General features: G+C 43.7%; 1 protein-coding gene across 1 annotated transcript in view; it reads left to right on the top strand.

Annotated features, from left to right (window-relative positions):
• The window catches only part of ZRSR2 (zinc finger CCCH-type, RNA binding motif and serine/arginine rich 2), a 226800-nt gene that overhangs the window by 62037 nt on the left and 141726 nt on the right, over positions 1–23037 (top strand). The window contains exons 5-7 of the mRNA XM_069205016.1: positions 1898–1984; positions 10660–10698; positions 16057–16172. Of these exons, the coding sequence (XP_069061117.1) occupies positions 1898–1984; positions 10660–10698; positions 16057–16172 (242 nt within the window). The remainder of the gene's footprint in view (positions 1–1897; positions 1985–10659; positions 10699–16056; positions 16173–23037) is intronic.

Raw genomic sequence — 23037 nt, 5'->3', positions numbered from 1 at the left:
GACATACAGTACCTAACCTGGAAGGTGGCATTTCTCATCGCCATTACTTCCCTGAGAAGAGTAAGCGAGATTCAGGCGTTTACTATACAGGAACCTTTTATACAACTACACAAAAATAAAGTCGTCCTAAGGACCAATCCTAAATTTTTGCCAAAGGTTATTTCACCGTTCCATCTAAATCAAACAGTGGAACTTCCGGTGTTCTTTCCACAGCCAGATACCGTAGCTGAAAGGGCACTACATACATTAGATGTCAAAAGAGCATTAATGTATTACATTGACAGAACAAAGAACATCAGAAAGACTAAACAACTCTTTATTGCATTTCAAAAACCTCATGCAGGAAACCCAATTTCAAAACAAGGTATAGCCAGATGGATAGTTAAATGCATCCAAATCTGCTACCTTAAAGCTAAACGACAGCTGCCCATTACACCAAGGGCACACTCAACCAGAAAGAAAGGTGCTACCATGGCCTTTCTAGGAAACATCCCAATGCAAGAAATATGTAAGGCAGCCACATGGTCTACGCCTCACACATTCACCAAGCACTACTGTGTAGACGTGTTATCCGCACAACAAGCCACAGTAGGTCAAGCTGTATTAAGGACATTATTTCAGACTACTTCCACTCCTACAGGCTGATCCACCGCTTTTGGGGAAATAACTGCTTACTAGTCTATTGCAGAACATGCGTATCTACAGCGACAGATGCCATCGAACTGAAAATGTCACTTACCCAGTGTACATCTGTTCGTGGCATCAGTCGCAGTAGATTCGCATGTGCCCACCCGCCTCCCCGGGAGCCTGTAGCAGTTTGGAAGTTACCTTCAATTATTTATATATGTATCATCTCAACCTTAAATAAGTGCATACTTAGTCACTCCATTGCATGGGCACTATTACTACAATTCAACTCCTACCTCACCCTCTGCGGGGAAAAACAATCGAGGATGGAGTCGACGCCCATGCGCAATGGAGACAAAAGGAGGAGTCACTCGGTCCCGTGACTCGAAAGACTTCTTCGAAGAAAAACAACTTGTAACACTCCGGCCCAACACCAGATGGCGAGCTATTGCAGAACATGCGAATCTACTGCGACTGATGCCACGAACAGATGTACACTGGGTAAGTGACATTTTCATTATTGTGAATGTGTTAAACTTGATAATTAGTGTCATTCAGCACTGGATTCTGTTTGATGACCATAGATTGTAGAATATGTCGTTATCTGTGCAGGAACCTTGAACACATTTTAAAATAATTACATTTATATTTCTGAAAATAATTATTGAAAATTTGCCTAAATAAGGCTGCATGTTCCACATAAAATCAAACTGTGGCATTATTAGGTATGGTAAAACACCACTTTAAAACCTCCAAAAAATGCAAAAACAACACATGGATTTATATATATATATATATTTTTTCACAACTCTACAATTTATGAATTATAAGAAACTCCCTATGGTGGAGGACTAGGTTTATAAGCTAGTAACATTTCCTGTTAAGGCATTTTAATAATCCTCAGCCACATTATGTTGCACATTTTCCTATTGGATTTCTGCTATGTGAATCTTGTACCGGTGCACACCCTATTATGCCACTGTTTGTCAGAATTTCTTTGTTGTTCTTCATTGTTCTGCTTTTTATGTGTTGAGTGTTCTGATGTGGAGTTTACCCCCGTGTGCATGTTGAAAGAAAATTAAAAAATAAATAAATGTTTAGGTCTTTTTTTTGCTTCCATCTGTGTTTTTTCTATTTTCATGGGGTTTTCCTCATCCCTTAAGTTAAATGTTTTTACACCTCACATTGTGGCATAAATAGCTTTTTTAGAGATGGTTTCACACCCAGCTTCTGATACGAGACTAAGCTTCTTTTTGCTTTTCTTTTAAAGCGAAAGATCAAAGAAGAATGGGAAGAGCAGCAAAGAAAAGAGAGAGAGGAAGAAGATCTGAAGCAGCAGCTGAAGAGGGAGAGAGAGGTGATGCCTGCATTTGGAGGATAGAAACACTACATATCCTCTTACAGTACCGAATGAAAACTACTTGAAGTAGAAAAGTCCGCACTGTAGCAAATGATATGCTATGGCCTGTTTGCAAGACCTACTGGTGTTTGCTCTGATTCTTTTATTGCACAGAGGGAAAACAGAATATTAATGGCTTGAGGGCCTTATAAAATTCCACAGATCAGTAAGTTCTCCATCATAGTTTTTTTGTTAATAATCACAAATATCTTTACAATATTCAAGATCCTGAAGCAGTATTTCAACGGTGAGAAAATGAACTAAGTATTAATATTGATATATATTTTTTAAAACTGCAATAACTTGCACGTTTAAATGCAGATAGAGTAAAAAAAAATTGCCAACTTGCAAAAGAGGGAAAATGAAAGGAGAAGCAGTCTTGCAGAGAGAAAAAACTGCAGTGTTGCCTCAATGCCAGCAAAGAGTTTCACAGATCCACAATGTAGCCCAATCAAAGTTGGGTGATTTTTTTCCACATATGTTTACCGCTCTATGACTAAGATATCTCAACAAAGGGATACTGTGCTACTATTTTGTCACAAGCATTTGTTTCTGTGGAGCTTTTCTTGATTTTAACATTGTTTGCATACTCTTTTTTTTTTAAATGTCTTCAGCTAGATAGTTGCAGAAATTATTTCACTTTTGTTTTTTGTCCAAGCTTGTCAACAAGGCCTGGATGGCCAATGAAGTTTAGTGGTCCCTTTAAATGACCCAAAGTAGCATTGTGGTACATTGAATGCCCATAAAATCAAAAAGGTACTGGAGGACATAGGGTTGAAGTACACAGCGACTGCAGTAGAGTATATTGTAATGAAGGTTCTCAACCTCAAGTACCGTTACGTTAGGGGTCCTACAACATATTCAGATCCTCAGCATGTTTCCCTCACAGTACATGTCCATACAGTTGAATGTACATATTGTCACAGTCAGGACACTTGGCAGCCTATTGGTTGAAGTTTTGTGCTGTTGTCAGCATTTTCATTCTAGTGTTAGGTGGGTCTAGCTTGCATTTGAACGTCCATTGTGCTTTCCTCCAGCTGTTAAGATAGTGCAGACAGATATTTTCTATAGCTCTTCTTCAAACTGCAATAAAGTCAAAGGACAGAGAGATACAAAAATGGTAAATACACAGCCACACCTGGCAACTGTGGTCAAGGTTGTGATTAGATTCTTCACAACAACAAAACTATAGGCAATACGGAAAGCACATGCCTTTCTCATCTTCAGGCAAAGCATTTTTATTGTATTTCGCAGTTGGTCCGGGTTTTGATATGCTGTTAAGTTGCCTGTGCCGATATTCCATATTTTCACCTATTGTACCAAATGCAGAAGTTTTTTTTGAGCCTCTGCTGATTACCTAATGGCCACAGGAGAACTTTCATAGAGTATTCTGTCTGAGCAACAAGGCAAGCAATTAATCAAGTTCAGTTTAAATAGTACTACGTACTACCTATTGGTTCCTGATACTCCGATCTGCTGACTCCAGAGAGGCACAAAGCATCACTGAAAACCAGGGACTAGCTTTTTCATTGTTAGAAAAGTAGTGGAGGTATCACCCACTTTGGCATTACCACACCTCTCTTTCCTGTGATCCCACCTACCCCATGTGAAGGCAAATTAATGAGCTAGTGCCCAATCTGCCAACCCCTAGTTAAGCACCTGTCAATCCTGGACCAGATACCAAAGCCATGAAATAGAACATTGAATTCTTCTTCTGAAGCACAATTGTGATGTTTACAGTGTGTTCTTGGTAATAAATATAAGGAAATTCTGTGATTTCAGCCACATTTTGGCTGTGAGAAATTTGATTATTAATGGGGGAGGGGTGACTGCCCACCTCAAGGAATACTCAGAACACTTGTCAGGGTGAGGCCTTAAACTCACTAAATTAGCCTCCTGACAGCTTTGGCACAAAGCAGACAGGTTTAACCCAGGGCCATGTGTAAAGTATTTATGCAGTCCCAAACAGTAACAAAATGAAAATGCAAAACAATATAAATCCCAAACCTACCTTAAAAAAAAAAAAAAAAAATAAATAATCAAATAGGGGAACCAGAAGTTTGAAAGTTTTAATTACAAACACAGAACCGGTGGTCGCGGTAGATTGGGTCCATGGCACAACTTGAGGCTGACGGCAATACACCATGGTAGGGATACACCAGCCAGGATCATCCTGGTCAAAGATTTTATGTTCTGACTTGGGGTCTTATTAAGAGTTTGGCGGACAGAAAACATTGTCCGCAAAACTCCTGACAGGATAGCCGCCGCCTATGCGGCGGCCTCTCCATCAGCATCATTAAGAGTTTCCTGCTAGGTCGGCTTGCGGAAACCTGAGTTTCTGCCCGCCGACTTGGCGGGAAACAGGCTACAGCATTGTCTCTGACTCGTAATCGAGCCGCCGTCAATGCTGTAGCCAGCAGGGTGCAACTGCACCCTCACAATGTAATGTTCACTGTCTGAAAAGTAGACAGTGAACATAGCATTGGTGCTGGGCAGTGGGAAGCCCGGTGCATGAGCAGTGCAGGGGCTCCCCTGTGGCCGCCTGCACCTTTTCTCCACCAGCCTTTCCATGGCGGTGTTACCGCAATGAAAAGGGTGGTGGAGAGCGAGGTCATAATTTGCAGGGCAGCGCTGCTTGCGACGCTGCCCTGCTGGATTAGGATCTCTGCCCCTGCCGGGATCCAAGATTCCGGCGGAGCTGGCAGTCGGTCTCCAGAGATGGTATGTTGCAGTTGGACTGCTGCATCTGCAGTGGTCCTGACTGCCACCGTGAGTTTGATTACTGTACCATGACAGGTGCATACATTTTACTCATTTGCCATAACTAAGCGGCCAATGTTGTAATATACACAACGTGGTGGTTAATAATAGAGCCAAACTGGAATCCAAAATCAGCAGTGGCAAAAACCTTCAAAACCACCCTTACACTGCAGGTGGCTATGACTAGAGTGGGGCCATATGAGCATGGTTGGGTCGAGGTACCCATCAGGCTCTGAAAGCATTGTATCATGCATCCCAAAAGTAAAATGACAGGGTGTCAGAATGGACAGTCCAGCCCTAGTTAAGAACAATAACAATAATAACAATAAGAATAATAACAGCTTGTTTTTTAATAGCACTTAATAACCCAGTTATGCTTTTCCAAAGCACTGTATGTGACAGATATTACTATTATCCAAATTGAAGAGTGAGACATTTTCGAAAATAAATTGGAGCAGTTACGTCAAGCAAGAATGGACAAAAATATACAGATTTCTTGAGCCTTATTGCCACAGAATTGAGAGTCCAGTCAGCAACCATAGCCAACAGTGTTCCACAAGAGTATTAGTTTGATCATTTTAGCAACATTTTGCAAAATACATTAAAACAATGAATTGTAATTTGCAGGTTCCACTGGAGCAAAGCCTTTTGTAGGACAGGCACATTTAACAGCTCGACAGATGAGACCATGTTTAGTCCTTAGGATATGCATAAGGCCTTGTTGTCTTGCACAAAAAGAACGTTTCTGACCTTGATATATCCCATCTACTACATTTTTTTGTTGTGGATAATATAGGCAATCTTTTAGAAAAAATGATATGTGAAAGGCTACAAGGTTGAAATTTCTTTTTTGGGATCCCTCCCTATGTTTATTAATTTAATGACAGTACCCATACAGGAAACCCGGAGTTACAGGTAAGTAGCTTCTCCATATTTACCTATTGATGATGTTTGTTATCCTTGTGCTGACTTTTTTCTGGTCACACCAGTTTCCTCTAGATTTCTTTTCATGCATATAAAGATTGTAGTTAAGGAATTGAAAGAAAGAATACTGAGCATTTCTTTTTCGGGGAACTAAAAATAGTGTTGGCCTAATGTACAAGAAACTATCACAGGCCAGTAGACTCCTCTATTTTTGGAATGATGGTGTTGCAGGTGTGAGAGATCCATTTGCTTCATATCAGTACTCCTGGTCTTTGCACCTTCCATTTAGGCCTTTCTTCAAGTCTGCTCCCCCTTTAAAAAGGCATTCATGCTTGCATGAATCTTGGCCAAGGTAGGGTGAGTGTTTTTCCATAATTTCATTCTAATAGGTTTCTGTGAGGCAGCTCCTTGCTCTACATAACATTGTGAGCTATTAAGCACTCTTTCTTTGTTTGCTTTGTAATAGATATTGCTTCCTCGGCCAATTTTCACTTCGGCCAGTGTATGCTGAGGAACTTTTTTCGGTGAACTCTCAGGTGTCCTAATGATAATCTTCCTATTGTCTTAAATGCATTAGAATCTTCCCACCCACGGAATAAGTCTGTGGTGGACGTGAGATGAGCTAACAAACACATAGCTTACTGCCACTTCTGTTGTACTCAGTCCAATTTCTACAGGACCCATCCTACGTCTTCTGTCATCCACATATTTGCTTACACTGTTTGGCTACAAATATAGCAATCACTGAAGACAGCAACCTGTCGTTTTCTCCTATGCACTGTCTTATTCAAACTGTCAAAAAAGAGAAATGGATACCCGGTTGCAAAGATGAGGAGACATTTGTGAACTGTTGTATACACCCCAATTTTGGAAAGCTCTTAAAATACCACTTTTAGAAAGTTAAAGCATTGTGAGTATCATTTACAGAAAACACTCTTGTCATAAAAAAAAAAAACCTTGATAAAAACATTAAATTGTAACAAACGTTTTATTTTGGTTATGGTAAGCCCTTAGGGCGTAATAGTTTAAATTGCCATGTTCTCATTGTATATGTAATGATAAGTAAATGCTGATTTTCGTTTAATGGGTTATATTCTTTTTCTAAATGTGTAATACTGTTCAGGCTGTATCAGATTCTCGCTGCTGCTCCTTAACCAAACTCTTACATAAAAGGTGACACAGCTGTCCTGTGCCTGGCCGATTCGTCAAGATGTATCTTTTTCAGTGATGTAGTTCTTCAGCGGATGGATGAACATTGACAGAGTGCATACTTTATTGTTTTCTTCGGATTTGATAGTGACCTCGAATTTTAACTCACTAGACACCTGAAAATTGGGGCAGAGACACATTTAAATATGCTGTTTACAGCAGGCCCCAAGCATACCACTTGCCAAATGAGTAAAGTAGAAGGTTGATTAACTTTTAAAGAAAATGTAACTCCAAATGTAAACATCATCCCATGAAACAAATGATACTTAAACAATCTTTGAATTGATCAGTGCCTTAACCTCTGTTCTTTCACCTCATAAATGCAGCAACCAGCATCATGGTTTTAATGTGGCGTTCTGTCCCAAATATATTTTTTGCATTGGCCGGGTTCCAAGCAGACAGTGCGCGTTCCGAGGGTGCTTGGCAGGGGGGCCCCTGCACTTGTTCTCCGCCAGCATTTTTATGATGGGGAAACCGCCATGAAAAGCCTGGCGGAGAACAAGGTTGTGATCAGCAGGGTGGCACTGAGTTCAGTGCTACCCTGGCTGATAACAGGCAAGGCTGCTGTCACCCTGTCGGGATCATGGATCCTGGAGGAGACAGCGGTCGGTTGGCTGTCCAACTGCCAAATTTGTAATGTGGCAGTCAGACCGCCTCAGCTGCAGCGGTCCAATCCCCATCGCGAGGCTGGGGGTCTTGTGACGGCCAGCCTTGTAATGAAGCCCATAGTCATTGTTTGAGCTTTAAATTAATATCATTTAAAAGACCTACTAGGAATGCTTGGAGAGTTCATAAATGATTGTTACTGGGTTTATTTCTGCAACATATCAGTGAAATGATGATAGTCAAATATGAAAACAGCCTGATGACGTTGCTGATACCTACGTTTCAAGACCTGTTACAGAACGCTTCAGATAATGCTAAAATATATTTGAACGTCTGGTCAGTGAAACAGTTTTTTTTCCCAACAATGGAAGGAGTCCATGTAATCCCAAATAAGAACAGCGTCTCAAATCCCTGAAATGGAAAAAACCCGTAATATTGTGGAGGGAGGGAAAGGGGCATGAAGGAGGAAGAGGGGCATTGTGTGTCCAGGCTAATCCACTCAGTATTCGTTTTAGTACTAGACTGGAGACCATAATTAGTTGAAGTAAACTACCCCATCAGGTCCCAGAATGTAATTTCCCATGAAAATATTGTGTGGCATCATCATGTCTGTTCAATGGAGAGCACCAGGTTATTTGTAAAGACGCAGCTATGGAGATCATAAAAGCTAGGGAAAAATCGAAAATATAAACAGTAACTAGTTTCGGTATGTAAAAGGAACCAATAGGCAAATTAAAAGAAATAGTGTACTTTGGGTGGCAGGTGGCACTTTATACCTGACAATCCACATCCTTGTGAAGAGATCGGGTATCAGGTATATCAGGTATTCATTTGTCATTACCTGGGCTGGAATTATTCAGTTTCAGTCTTTCAGACTTCTCGCTCCCTGATCTTCCTGATAGATTCTATTGGATCTTCTTGGTGATCTGGAAAGCCCTTATTTTAGCACTTGTAGAGGGAAAAAGCATTTGCAAGGCCATTAAGTCTGTCCTCAACAAGCCTACATTATATTTTGCAGACCTGTGAAGAGGTTTTAAAAGTGTATATTATTATAGAGAAAAATTATTGCCATCTAAGAGTGGCACGGACATGTTTCCTTTAAGTAAAAAATTACTCATTAGAAAAATACAGTTAGAAAAACATTAACCGAAAGTAGAAATAAAAGCAGAGATTGGCCAGCCTGCCAGCCCCGTCACAGAAGTGGAGTACTTTTTAAGGTGGATGTTTACCTGCGAAAATGCCGTTTTTTCACAGAGAAGGGGAGTCGACATCTTAGAAAGGCTAACCCATTATGTCATGATGTGTGTGCTGGAAACAGTATTTGAATGATTTTGGAACAGACAAGCCGATTAATTTGTGCTGGCCAAAAGCATTTGTATGTGTATACATGTATGTATATATTTTTATTTTGTTTTGTTTTTTTAAACCAGATGCAGTAGTTTAAGTTGTTTCGAGGCCATAACAGATGCTACCTGACCTTTTAATAAGGATATGGTGTTTTAAGAGTAGGTCCCCAGAGAAGTGTCTAATGTTTCCTTGTCCAGGATATCCACAGTTAGGCTATCAAGAGCTGTTTTGGAGAAGGATGGTGGGTTAGGAATGCTTCCAGCTACAAGCAGGTAATACACACTTGCACTCTTGATGCTTCTCATCTCACTTGTGCCTTTTGCACTGTGATCCATGTGAAAAGTACACCCTCTGCCCACAGATAGAAAGTGGTGAGAAGGCCTGTACAGTAATAGCTCTCTGCACACATAATTATAATAGAGGTAATACGATTTAAATACATCATTTACAATAAATACCAATGCAGCAGCAAATGTCATTATAGCAAACCAGAGCAAAGGTTCGCAGCAGGGCCTAACTAGGATTGTTTGCACTATGTTGAGACTCACTGCATGGTGGGTATAGGGAGGCCACCTTACTCCAGTCCAGTCTATTAGTATAATTAGTTCTGTAGAAGTAAAACAAGGCTACGGCACCCAGAATGCATTAGACTATTACACCAAAGTACATAATTGGCAACAGTGTTCTTAAAGACCTGGTAGGAGGTTTCACCCCACACTGGTAACAACATCGTTAGATATTACATCTCCATCCTCTTTTTTTAAATTTAGTTTGGGTACCTTTACCTTTTTTCTAATTCAATTGCACTTACTCTCAAGTTATTTAACCTTTTTCCTATTTTCAGTGTAATGTCCCAGAATTTCGAGCTGCTTATGAAGTGAAGTTGTTCTTGTGCAGGGAAGATGCATCGTAATTATTTAGCAGCTAATAATTGGTCTCGTCATGCCCAACGAGTTAAAAATATTCACACTATACTTTTACAGTTGGTTAAAACATCTCTTTTAAATTTATGACACTGGATATGTATATCCACGACATAGAAAACTGAAAATGTTTTTTTTCCTAATTATGCTGAGGCTGGCAAAATGATGGTAAAAAATAAGTGTAAAATGTGGGTGGTACAAGAAAACTATAGATTTTACTAAGTAACTGTTTTCATTCAAACCGTCCCAGCCTTTTGGAATCTCCACACCAGACTTGAGTTGCCCCCCTCGCTTTTAATGTGAACTAAACTTTGACATAGGCTGCTGGAGTTTCTTTGACCATTAATATATTTCTTCTTACCAGTCTAAAACAGATTGCACTTTTGGGTTTCTTGCATTCAGACTAAAGTAATTTGAACCTGTTGTCTTCTTTTCTTAAGGCCATTAGCTGAACAGATGCACATGGCTGTTATTAAATTCCTCACTGTGCTAAAGAAGGACATAATATCAGTTTTGCATTTCTTGTACATTGGTGACACTCTTTCTTTACTACTTTGCATCAAGACTATATTTTCTAAGCACGTGTGCATGCATCAAACTATCTAAGGTTGTTTTCTGTGTGTTTGATATTCTAAATTGCTGGCCATTTGCGCCTTCAAATGATAAGCACTTTTAGAGTGTCTTATTCTGACGTTTTAAGAGTTTGACACAAGTGTATCCTTTTAAAAGATTGTCCCCCTTAACAAAGCAAAGTATATTCTGTAAATGCAATACACATGGGTTTAAGATGTTCTTAACAAAGTACAAAACAGATACTTTACGCCTTCCGGATTTTCACTGGTCCTATGTTTACACCATTTCTAGGAAGCAGTGCAGAAGATGCTGGATCAAGCTGAAAGTCAGGTGTGTATAAAGCAAACATATTTCTGTTTTGAAGCCTTTGTTTTGTTCACCTATTTTGCAGTGTATAAATATATGTAGAAAAAAAACCAAAGCTTCAATGAGAAATCAGCCTTCCAGTACATAGCCCACCTAAAGCTTTATCACCCTCACTCTACTGAGCACCACTGTATGTAAATGTACCAGGCTACTGCTTAGTCTGGAAATCCTTATGCCGTTATCATGCAAGCTCTAAACCTGATGGACATCATTTTCCAATCATGTGCTGTATAGTAAATTGCACGTACTGGAAGCCTTCTGGTCACAGTTAATGTATTCTGTGTTACAAATGTTGAATATAGGCTAGATAAGACACATCTTTAGGACACATGCATCTCTTTACAAAAAACACTATAGCATAATGTTTGACATCCATAATATAGGGAAACCATAGTAGCGGTCCCATGATATGGTGTCTGTAGGGACACATACTTGTGGCTGTGGAGAGTAATTTATAATAATGACTTCAGAAAATGGCTCTAGCTTGTTTACAAGCAGAAACGGTATTCCTGTACAAAAAGCAAATTCAATCAGTTTTATAGTGCGTAATGGCCCAGTTCCCTTCTTCAGTTGCAGTACAATTATGACTGAGGGCACAGTTTTTAAAAACAATTAATGCATCCTTTTTGAATCTTTATTTTCATTGTTTAATATATAGAGTAGGTCAACCCGACTGATTGGGGTATTAGAGTTTTAATCTTGGATTTTTCAAATTAATTATTGCTACATTCTGTCTAATCTTATCAAGCTATGGTTATCTCATACGCATTGAAACCTGCATTATATAAATGTTTTATCCAGATTTTTACTGAAACTCATCGTGCTCTAGCAATAAATTGGTTGACAAATGCTTTGAAGACCATCTGCATCTACCATCACAAAAATAGATTTAATCCAGATTAAGGCACAGGCTGTGTTACTTATGATAATGTTATTGCATAGTAGTACTAGTATTGCATTTTAAGAAATCACCCATTTGCCTAATATAGATGTATCAAGCTAGCTAAAACTAATGGGCCAGAAAAAGCAGGGCAGAAGCCCAACAATAGATTCTTAATTTGTTTCATTTGCCCTTTATAATTTAACACGTTACAGCATTACAGAGGTTACTTTACACGTCCTTGCAAATAAAATATCTCCAAAGTGAGTGTCCATAATTGATTGGGGGAACTAACATATATAAACCTCCAGAGCCAGAGAGTGCCACAGGTGAATTGTTAAAGTAGTCTTTGACCCCTGCCCTACTTTAAGATGCCTTGGGCACCCTTTCTTGTAGGGGAATTGAAGGAAGCAATAGACATTATTGAGAACATGCATTTCCCTTTATTCATGTCCTGAGTACCTATGCCTATCATAGACTTCAGACTTCTTTCACTTTTGATGGAAGCATAGCTCCTGCATGTTAGCTGTCTATTCAAACTTCTTGAAGTACCTTTATCTGAACAGTATTTGATTCAATGAATACATCCACCATTAGTTGCTTTATCCCTTTGTCTTTTATACCCTACTAGGCTGCTCCCCATTCCATCATCCCAAATTCACCACTCAGCCACCAAATACATGTCCTGTATCCTCCCACAACTAACATCCTCTGTGATTGTCTCTGCCTCCCACTACCCATCATGATGAGCACCTGGAGATAGTGTCCCTCCCCTTATCCTCTCATATTCTTTGGCCATGCTTCCACCGTCCCCCCAACCAATCCCTTAAGTCCTGCTGCTCACCTGTTCCTGTTCCCAATCTCTATATTTTTTGCCCTCCTAAATCACTACCCGACTCGCTGAGCATCTTGTTCTGCCTTTGAAATGCACCATAAATATCTACATCAGGGCAGAATTCAGCTCTCCGTGCAAGTCTTCCTTCTTCCAGACAGTACATTGTGGCTCATCTATGGTCACATGTTACCAAAAGACTGAACAACTCCTTGTGAGTAGGCCTTTGTAGGAAGTTGGCTCTGTATGCACTATTTCAAAGTAAGGAATAGTATGCACAGAGTCCAAGGGTTCCCCTGAGAGGTAAGATAGTGGCAAAAAGAGATAATACTAATGCTCTATTTTGTGGTAGTGTGGTCGAGCAGTAGGCTTATCAAAGGAGTAGTGTTAAGCACTTGTTGTACATACACACAGGCAATAAATGAGGAACACACACTCAGAGACAATTCCAAGCCAATAGGTTTTTGTATAGAAAAATATCTTAGTTTATTTTAAGAACCACAGGTTCAAATTCTACATGTAATATCTCATTTGAAAGGTATTGCAGGTAAGTACTTTGGGAACTTTGAATAATCACAATAGCATATATACTTTTTACATAAAACACATTTAGGTGTTTTAAAAGTGGACACAGTGCAATTTTCACAGTTCCTGGGGGAGGTAAAGTAATGTTAGTTCTTGCAGGTAAGTAAACCACCTACGGGGTTCAAATTGGGGTCCAAGGTAGCCCACCGTTGGGGGTTCAGAGCAACCCTAAAGTCACCACACCAGCAGCTCAGGGCCGGTCAGGTGCAGAGGTCAAAGAGGTGCCCAAAACATATAGGCTTCAATGGAGAGAAGGGGGTGCCCCGGTTCCAGTCTGCCAGCAGGTAAGTACCCGCGTCTTCGGAGGGCAGACCAGGGGGGTTTTGCAGGGCACTGAGGGGGACACAAGTCAGCACAAAAAGTACACCCTCAGCAGCGCGGGGGCGGCTGGGGGCAGTGTGCAAACACGCGTCGGGTTTCCAATGGTTTTCAATGAGAGACCAAGGGGTCTCTTCAGTGGTGCAGGCAGGCAAGGGGGGGCTCCTCGGGGTAGCCACCACCTGGGCAAGGGAGAGGGCCTCCTGGGGGTCACTCCTGCACTGGAGTTTCGATCCTTCAGGTCCTGGGGGCTGCGGGTGCAGAGTCTTTTCCAGGCGTCGGGATTTCAGAGTCAGGCAGTCACGGTCGGGGGGAGCCTCGGGATTCCCTCTGCAGGCGTCGCTGTGGGGGCTCAGGGGGGACAACTTTGGTTACTCACAGTCTTGGAGTCGCCGGAGGGTCCTCCCTGTAGCGTTGTTTCTCCACCAGTCGAGTCGGGTCGCCGGGTGCAGTGTTGCAAGTCTCACACTTCTTGCGGGGATTGCAGGGGTCTTTAAATCTGCTCCTCTGAAACAAAGTTGCAGTCTTTTTGGAACAGGGCCGCTGTCCTCTGGAGTTTCTTGTTCCTCTTGAAGCAGGGCAGTCCTCTGAGGATTCAGAGGTCGCTGGTCCTGGGGAAAGCGTAGCTGGAGCAGGTTTCTTTAGAAGGCAGGAGACAGACCGGTAGGACTGGGGCCAAAGCAGTTGGTGTCTTCTTTCTTCTTCTGCAGGGGTCTTTCAGCTCAGCAGTCCTCTTCTTCTTGTAGTTGCAGGAATCTAAATTCTTAGGTTCAGGGAAGCCCTTAAATACTAAATTTAAGGGCGTGTTTAGGTCTGGGGGGTTAGTAGCCAATGGCTACTAGCCCTGAGGGTGGGTACACCCTCTTTGTGCCTCCTCCCAAGGGGAGGGGGTCACAATCCTATCCCTATTGGGGGAATCCTCCATCTGCAAGATGGAGGATTTCTAAAAGTTAGTCACTTCAGCTCAGGACACCTTAGGGGCTGTCCTGACTGGCCAGTGACTCCTCCTTGTTATTCTCATTATTTCCTCCGGCCTTGCCGCCAAAAGTGGGGCCGTGGCCGGAGGGGGCGGGCAACTCCACTAGCTGGAGTGCCCTGCGGTGCTGGAACAAAGGGGGTGAGCCTTTGAGGCTCACCGCCAGGTGTTACAGCTCCTGCCTGGGGGAGGTGTTAGCATCTCCACCCAGTGCAGGCTTTGTTACTGGCCTCAGAGTGACAAAGGCACTCTCCCCATGGGGACAGCAACATGTCTCGAGTGTGGCAGGCTGCTAGAACCAGTCAGCCTACACAGGTAGTTGGTTAAAGTTTCAGGGGGCACCTCTAAGGTGCCCTCTGGGGTGTATTTCACAATAAAATGTACACTGGCATCAGTGTGCATTTATTGTGCTGAGAAGTTTGATACCAAACTTCCCAGTTTTCAGTGTAGCCATTATGGTGCTGTGGAGTTCGTGTTTGACAGACTCTCAGACCATATACTCTTATGGCTACCCTGCACTTACAATGTCGAAGGTTTGGCTTAGACACTGTAGGGGCACAGTGCTAATGCACTGGTGCCCTCACCTATGGTATAGCGCACCCTGCCTTAGGGCTGTAAGGCCTGCTAGAGGGGTGACTTATCTATACTGCATAGGCAGTGTGAGGTTGGCATGGCACCCTGAGGGGAGTGCCATGTCGACTTACTCGTTTTGTCCTCACCAGCACACACAAGCTGGCAAGCAGTGTGTCTGCTGAGTGAGGGGTCCCCAGGGTAGCATAAGATATGCTGCAGCCCTTAGAAACCTTCCCTGGCATCAGGGCCCTTGGTACCAGGGGTACCAGTTACAAGGGACTTACCTGGATGCCAGGGTGTGCCAATTGTGGATACAAAAGTACAGGTTAGGAAAGAACACTGGTGCTGGGGCGTGGTTAGCAGGCCTCAGCACACTTTCAATTCAAAACACAACATCAGCAAAGTCAAAAAGTCAGGGGGTTACCGTGCCAAGGAGGCATTTCCTTACAGCCTTGAACTCACGTCACAGGGGGAAAATCAAGCACTGGTACTGCTCTTAGAAATGCTTCTTCCTGTACAAACTGTTTTGCATAATACAGTGACATCTGACTTTTCTAAACTTGGGTTTCTAATTCCTTTGGTTTTCCTGACACCATGAGGATGAGCTTACTGTTCTATTCAGTGCTTATGCAAAATAATGAAGATCTTAACTGAAAGAAGAAGTCCTTATCTGTAATCACAGTTCTCTATAATGGGTATTTAGTTGAAGCCATACAGGATGCTCCTACCTCTTCTTAACAAACCAAGACTTGGATATTAAGAAAATATATATGGACCTTCCTCTTAATTAGCCAAAAGAGGCACTGAAGCGAATTTTCTTTGTGGATCAATAAATTATCCCAACTGCCCTGAAAGGCAGCATTTGTTTCCCTTTTTTTGTCAGCTACAAATCTCCCTTTGAAATTGCTTATGGTGTTACTGCTCAGTATTCGATCATTGTTAAAAATTACATCACAGTTACTGGTTTTCAAAGGAAATTTCTCTTTATCTTGAAGTTACATTTCCTTCACTACATTTAGGCCTGCTCTTTTGCTGTTCAGAAAGCCAGAGATTTGATATATAGGGTGAGGGTTAAAGACTTTCTTTCTTTAAAGATTTCAATGGCTGCCTGTTACACCTTTCTGAAACTTCTCCATACAACTGATATCTTTTCAACAGTTGGAAAATGGTGGCACTTGGCATAATCCAGAAGCCCCACATGACTTTGGAACAGAAAAAGACAGAGCAAATTGTCCTTTCTACCTTAAAACTGGAGCATGCAGATTTGGAGACAGGTAATCAGCCTATTTTGTGGAATACATATATGTGCATTTCAGCTGTATATATCTATATGATTGTTCATGTTTTTCCCCTGCATGTCTGTCGTCGATAATGCAGTTTTTTGAATTAGGATGGAATTTTAAATGAGTTCCCATCTTGTGGAATCTGTATGCTTAATAGAGAAATACCTCATCTTGTTTGCCATCATTTTGAAATGTGAGGAAACTGTACTACATTGCGTGGACCACGTCCTGGGATGGAGAGCTTCATGTACATGACTGGAAACAAGACTGAGATTATGGTATTGAAAGCAAGCAAACTAGTTGCACTATCTTTTAGCTACTTTGAGGCCTGTAACTCATACTATTGTTCTTTCCCTAAGTCAAAGCATTGGTGCAAGGGATTAATCTCTAGCTATTCTTACCCTGGGAAAGACTCCCTTTACTCATAAGAGACCACCAATATAATCTACACAAGTCTTCTCAAAACATTCATTCAAAGCTACACAGGTTACAAAAACAGCCATCTAGAGTGTACTTTAATATACACAAGCAACATCCCTCCCTTGAAAGAACATCACTGGCTTCTAGTTGAGGCCACGATCACATTTAAGGGTCTCTGCACGGCCTGCATAGTCTTTCTGTTGAAAATGGACCAACATACTTGCAAAACCTGGTACCATGATATAACCTAGCCTCAAACCTTCGCTCATCAGCTGCTAACCTGATCTAGCAACAGATAGACGAAACACAGAAGCAGGTCGCTGGGAGTACAAGGCACGAAATTGTGGCATGCGCTTAGCAATTTAATGAGATCCAAAACTTAATCGCATGTTCTATTGGAAATCCATAAAATCTGAACCATTGAGCCTTAATTTCTAAACTGACGCTTCTGATGGTTGAAACCACTTATTCCTGTCCTTGTGAATATTGCCCAGGCAACAGACTGGATCTGCACATATTTAAGCAGTTCTCCTGCTCGCCAACAGGTGCATTCTTCGGCTCCACACAGATGTCATCCTGCTCAGTGTAGGAAAGTACCATCTTGCCTGGCATGTTACCCCCATATTTCACTGTATATATGTTGTTTTAGTGTATGTGTCACTGAGACCCTGCCAGCCAGGGCCCCAGTGCTCATAAGTGTGCCCTGTATGTGTTCCCTGTGTGATGACTGTCTCAGTGAGGCTCTGCTAACCAGAACCTCAGTGGTTATGCTCTCGCTGCTTTCCAAATTGTCACTAACAGGCTAGTGACCAATTTCACCAATTCACATTGGCATACTGGAACACCCTTATAATTCCCTAGTATATGGTACTGAGGTACCCAGGGTATTGGGGTTCCAGGAGATCCCTATGGGCTGCATCATTTCTTTTGCCACCCATAGGGAGATCTGACTATTCTTATACAGGCCTGCCAGTGCAGCCTGAGTGAAATAACGTCCACGTTATTTCACAGCCATTTACCACTGCACTTAAGTAACTTATAAGTCACCTATATGTCTAACCTTCACCTGGTGAAGGTTGGGTGCAAAGTTACTTAGTGTGTGGGCACCCTGGCACTAGCCAAGGTGCCCCCACATAGTTCAGGGCAAGTTCCCCGGAGTTTGGGAGTGCGGGGACACCATTTCACGCGTGCACTATACATAGGTCACTACCTATGTATAGCGTCACAATGGTAACTCCGAACATGGCCACGTAACATGTCTAAGATCATGGAATTGTCACCCCAATGCCATTCTGGCATTGGGGAGACAATTCCATGATCCCCCGGGTCTCTAGCACAGAACCCGGGTACTGCAAAACTGCCTTTCCCGGGGTTTCACTGCAGCTGCTGCTGCTGCCAACCCCTCAGACAGGTTTCTGCCCTCCTGGGGTCCAGCCAGGCCTGGCCAAGGAAGGCAGAACAAAGGTCTTCCTCAGAGAGTGGGTGTTACACCCTCTCCCTTTGGGAAAAGGTGTCACGGCTGGGGAGGAGTAGCCTCCCCCAGCCTCTGGAAATGCTTTGATGGGCACAGATGGTGCCCATCTCTGAATAAGCCAGTCTACACTGGTTCAGGGATCCCCCAGCCCTGCTCTGGCATGAAACTGGACAAAGGAAAGGGGAGTGACCACTCCCCTGACCTGCACCTCCCAGGGGAGGTGCACAGAGCTCCTCCAGCGTGCCCTAGACCTCTGCCATCTTGGATTCAGAGGTGTGCTGGCACACTGGACTGCTCTGAGTGGCCAGGGCCAGCAGGTGACGCCAGAGACCCCTTCTGATAGGCTCTTACCTGTCTTACTAGCCTATCCTCCTTCCTAGGTAGCCAAACCTCCTTTTCTGGCTATTTAGGGTCTCTGCTTTGGGGAATTCTTCAGATACCGAATGCAAGAGCTCATCAGAGATCCTCTGCATCTCCCTCTTCACCTTCTGCCAAGGGATCGACTGCTGACTGCTCAGGACACCTGCAAAACCGCAACAAAGTAGCAAAGACGACTACTGCAACCTTGTATCGCTTCATCCTGCTGGCTTTCTCGCCTGCTTCCTGGTGGTGCATGCTCTGGGGGTAGCCTGCCTCCTTCTTGCACCAGGAGCTCTGAAGAAATCTCCTGTGGGTCGACGGAATCTTCCCCCTGCAACCGCAGCAACAAAAGACTGCATGACCGGTCCTCTGGCTCCCCTCTCAGCACGGCAAGCGTGGTCCCTGGAACTCAGCAACTCTGTCCAAGTGACTCCCACAGTCCAGTGACTCTTCAGTCTTTCTGCGTGGGAACACCTATGCAAGCTTCTTCATGACGTGGGACATCCATCTTCCAAAGGGGAAGTTCCTAGTCCTCTTCGTTCTTGCAAAACACCAAGCTTTTCCCATCCGGTGGCAGCTTCCTTGCACCCTCAGCTGGCATTTCTTGGGCATCTGCCCACTCTCGACACTGTCACGACTCTTGGACTTGGTCCCCTTCTCTTACAGGTACTCGGGTCCGGAAATCCACTGTTGTGTCTTTGCTGGTGTTGGTTTTCCTTGCAGAATCCCCCTATCACGACTTCTGTGCTCTCTGGGGGTTGTAGGTGCACTTTACACCTACCTATCAGGGTCTTGGGGTGGGCTATTTTTCTAACCCTCACTGTTTTCTTACAGTCCCAGCGACCCTCTACAAGCTCACATAGGTTTGGGGTCCATTCGTGGTTCACATTCCACTTTTGGAATATATGGTTTGTGTTGCCCCTATAACTATGTGCTCCTATTGCAATCTATTGTAACTTTACACTGCTTGTATTACTTCCTTTTGCTATTACTGCATATTTTTGGTATTGTGTACATATATCTTGTGTATATTTGGCATCCTCATACTGAGGGTACTCACTGAGATACTTTTGGCATATTGTCATAAAAATAAAGTACCTTTATTTTTAGTATATCTGGGTATTGTGTTTTCTTATGATATTGTGCATATGACACCAGTGGTATAGTAGGAGCTTTGCATGTCTCATAGTTCAGCCTAAGCTGCTCTGCTATAGCTACCTTCTATCAGCCTAAGCTGCTAGAAACACCTCTTCTACACTAATAAGGGATAACTGGACCTGGCACAAGGTGTAAGTACTTCTGGTACCCACTACAAGCCAGGCCAGCCTCCTACACTCAGTCTGTGGTGAGTGACACCACATACAAGCACCACCATGCCGCTGATGCCAGTTCCTTCCTTTGCATGCATTCAGGTGTGAAACTAGAGATTCTTCCTGTCCAAAAACTCTACCAGTGTGCATAGAAAATGTCACCCTCTAAAACAGCAGAGTTTAAACCGTGCAGGGACTGTTGCAAACAGAGGTCTTTGATGGAGCCTCGTGAAGTCTGTGCTGCCTGGGGTCAGACCACTCATCATTTGTACTTGTGAGTGAGCTTCAGGCTTTTTCTTTCAATCCACCGTATGCCACTTTTTTTTTTCCAAACAAGTTGGTCTTGAGGACTTGAGTGTCATTTCTATCAAAAGTGGTTACTCTTTTTCATGTTGGACAATCTCTTAGCCTTCTGGCATTCCTTGGTCCACCTCATCCCTCTAAGGAAGAAGAGAGACTCCGTAGTTTGGACCCTAAAAGAGCATTAAGTTATTGTATCGATTATACCGAGGTACAATGAGTGGATGATCAGCTATTTGTGGGCTTTCTTACCAAGCGAAAAGAGACAGGGCCAGGACAGTGCAAAAATGGACCATCTCTTAATTGCATGAAGGTATGTTACACACTGGTGAAAAAATAAACCCCAGGAAGCATGCACGCTCATTCTACCAGAGCCAAAGATGTTACCATTGCGTTGACAAGTTGAGTGCCCATCCTGGACATCTGTCAGGAGGCTACGTTGACATCGGTACACAAGTTAACAAAGCACTGCTTCGACAGTCAGATACATTAAGAGGGGCATTTTGCTTCCCTTGTGCAGGACATATTGGTCTGAGCCAGTTCAGAGACCCACCACGTTTGGAAGTACTGCTCTTGTATCAATTCACAAGGTGAGGTATCAGTGGTTAGAAGTATCAATCACACGAATAAATTACTTACGTTTGGTAAGGATCTTTCTGGTGGATACTGTAATAGCAGATTCCACACTGATCATTCTACCTCCCTGTTCTGTGAATGGACTCTTTATTCCTTCTGAAAAGGTCCCAGGTCTAGAAATAGGCACACTGGTCATGTCAATCTGCTGATGGACTATGCATCTGAGGATGCAGACTGTTTGGAAAGCAACTGATGTCAGCATGCATGGGCAACACTTATAAGCCCTTTTGATTTTGGGGTTGACATTTACCTTGCACACCGGTATAATTTACTAATAAGTCTGGTCAAAAGATGGGGAGAAGCTCTGGATAAGCATCTGATGGCCTGGGATGAAAGGAACAAGCGTCAGCACACATGGGTGGCGCTTATATGTAGTGTGTCCTGTTTTCAGTATTTGTTTTTATGGATTTAAGCAGTGTTTTCCAAACCTTTTGAAATCAATGCGTTCGATGGCATGTGTAGCGCAGATACACATGTTGTGCATAGCCCGCCATCTGGTGTTGGGTCGGAGTGTTACAAGTTGTTTTTCTTCGAAGAAGTCTTTCGAGTCACGAGACCGAGGGACTCCTCCTCCTTTGCTTCCATTGCGCATGGGCGTCGACTCCATCTTCGATTGTTTTCTTTCCGCCATCGGGTTCGGACGTGTTCCTTTTCGGTCCGGGTTCGGAACGGAAAGATAGTTAGAAATTCGGAAAATTACGTCGGTATTGTTGCGTTCGGGATCGGATTAGATAGAATCGACACCGAATCGAATCGTGAAGAGCTCCGGTAGCCCTTCGGGGTAATTTCGATCCCCCGTCGGGGCCTGGTCGGCCCGACCGCGTTTAACATCGAGGCTCATGGAACGGACCCCGTTCCGATTCTGCCCTAAATGCCACAACAAATACCCATATACAGACCAACATTTGGTCTGTAACCTGTGCCTGTCGCCCGAGCACAAGGAAGAAACTTGTGAGGCCTGTCGCGCGTTTCGATCCCGAAAAACGCTCCGTGACCGGCGAGCCAGAAGATTACAGATGGCGTCCATGCCGACAGGACACCGAGAGTTCGAGGAACAAGGAGAAGAAGAGGAAGCCTTCTCTGCCCCTGAATCGGACTCGGAGGAATTCGACGTCCACGAAACAGTGAGTAAGACGTCGAAGCCAGCACACAAGAAAACAGACAAGGCCCAGGGGACGCCACTGCCAACAGGCCATGGCTCAACCCATAAAGTCGGTGACCGCCCATCGGCACCGAAAAAGGCCGAACTAGTGCCGAGATCGTCCGACTCGGGTCGAGACACAGGCACGCAGCAATCTCGGGACCGAGAAAGTGCTGCCGACAAAGATCGACGCCGAGACATCGGAGCCGAAGCTGCTCGACGCAGAGACAGCGGCACCGAGGAGGATCGACGCCGAGAAGTTTCGACTCCAAAAAAGAGAAAATTCGCCTCGGAGCCGAAAACGAGTAAGGACATAGTTTCGGTGCCGAAACGACCGGCAACCGAGCCAACAACCAGCTCATATTCAGAGGAGCAATCACTGTCCTCTCAATTGCGCAAACATAGATTCGAGGAAGAGTTACAGTCCACTGAAGTAGACCACACTCAAAAGCGGATCTTTATACAGAGTGGAACAGGGAAGATCAGCACCCTTCCCCCTATTAGGAGAAAAAGGAGACTTGAGTTCCAAATACAGGAACAAGCACCACAAACAAAAGTGGTGATGAAGGTATCTCCGCCACCCTCTCCTCCACCTGTAACTTACATATCACCGGCACAGACTCCGTCACACTCACCGGCTCACACCACCATGAGCCAAGATGACCAGGACGCTTGGGACCTATACGACGCCCCAGTGTCAGACCAAGCCCTCACCACCAGAGGACAGCACAGCGTATTCACAGGTTGTAGCTAGGGCAGCAGAGTTCCATAACGTGTCGCTACACTCGGAACCTGTCGAGGATGACTTCCTTTTCAACACCCTCTCCTCCACCCATAGCACCTACCAGAGCCTGCCTATGCTCCCAGGAATGCTAAGGCACGCAAAGCAAATCTTCAAAGAGCCTGTCAAGAGTAGAGCAATAACACCAAGGGTGGAAAAGAAATACAAAGCACCGCCCACAGACCCTGCTTTCATCACCTCCCAACTCCCACCAGATTCGGTTGTAGTAGGGGCAGCTCTCAAGAGAGCCAACTCTCACACGTCAGGCGATGCACCACCTCCAGATAAAGAAAGCCGCAAGTTCGACGCAGCCGGAAAAAGGGTCGCAGTACAAGCTGCAAACCAGTGGCACATCGCTAACTCTCAAGCGCTCCTAGCGCGATATGATAGAGCCCATTGGGACGAGATGCAGCACCTCATCGAGCATCTACCCA

This window comes from Pleurodeles waltl, chromosome 8 (assembly GCF_031143425.1).
Source record: "Pleurodeles waltl isolate 20211129_DDA chromosome 8, aPleWal1.hap1.20221129, whole genome shotgun sequence".
Classification (NCBI taxonomy): Eukaryota; Metazoa; Chordata; class Amphibia; order Caudata; family Salamandridae; genus Pleurodeles; species Pleurodeles waltl.
Note: the sequence above shows the minus strand (reverse complement) of the source record. Positions and strands in the feature narration are given on the sequence as shown.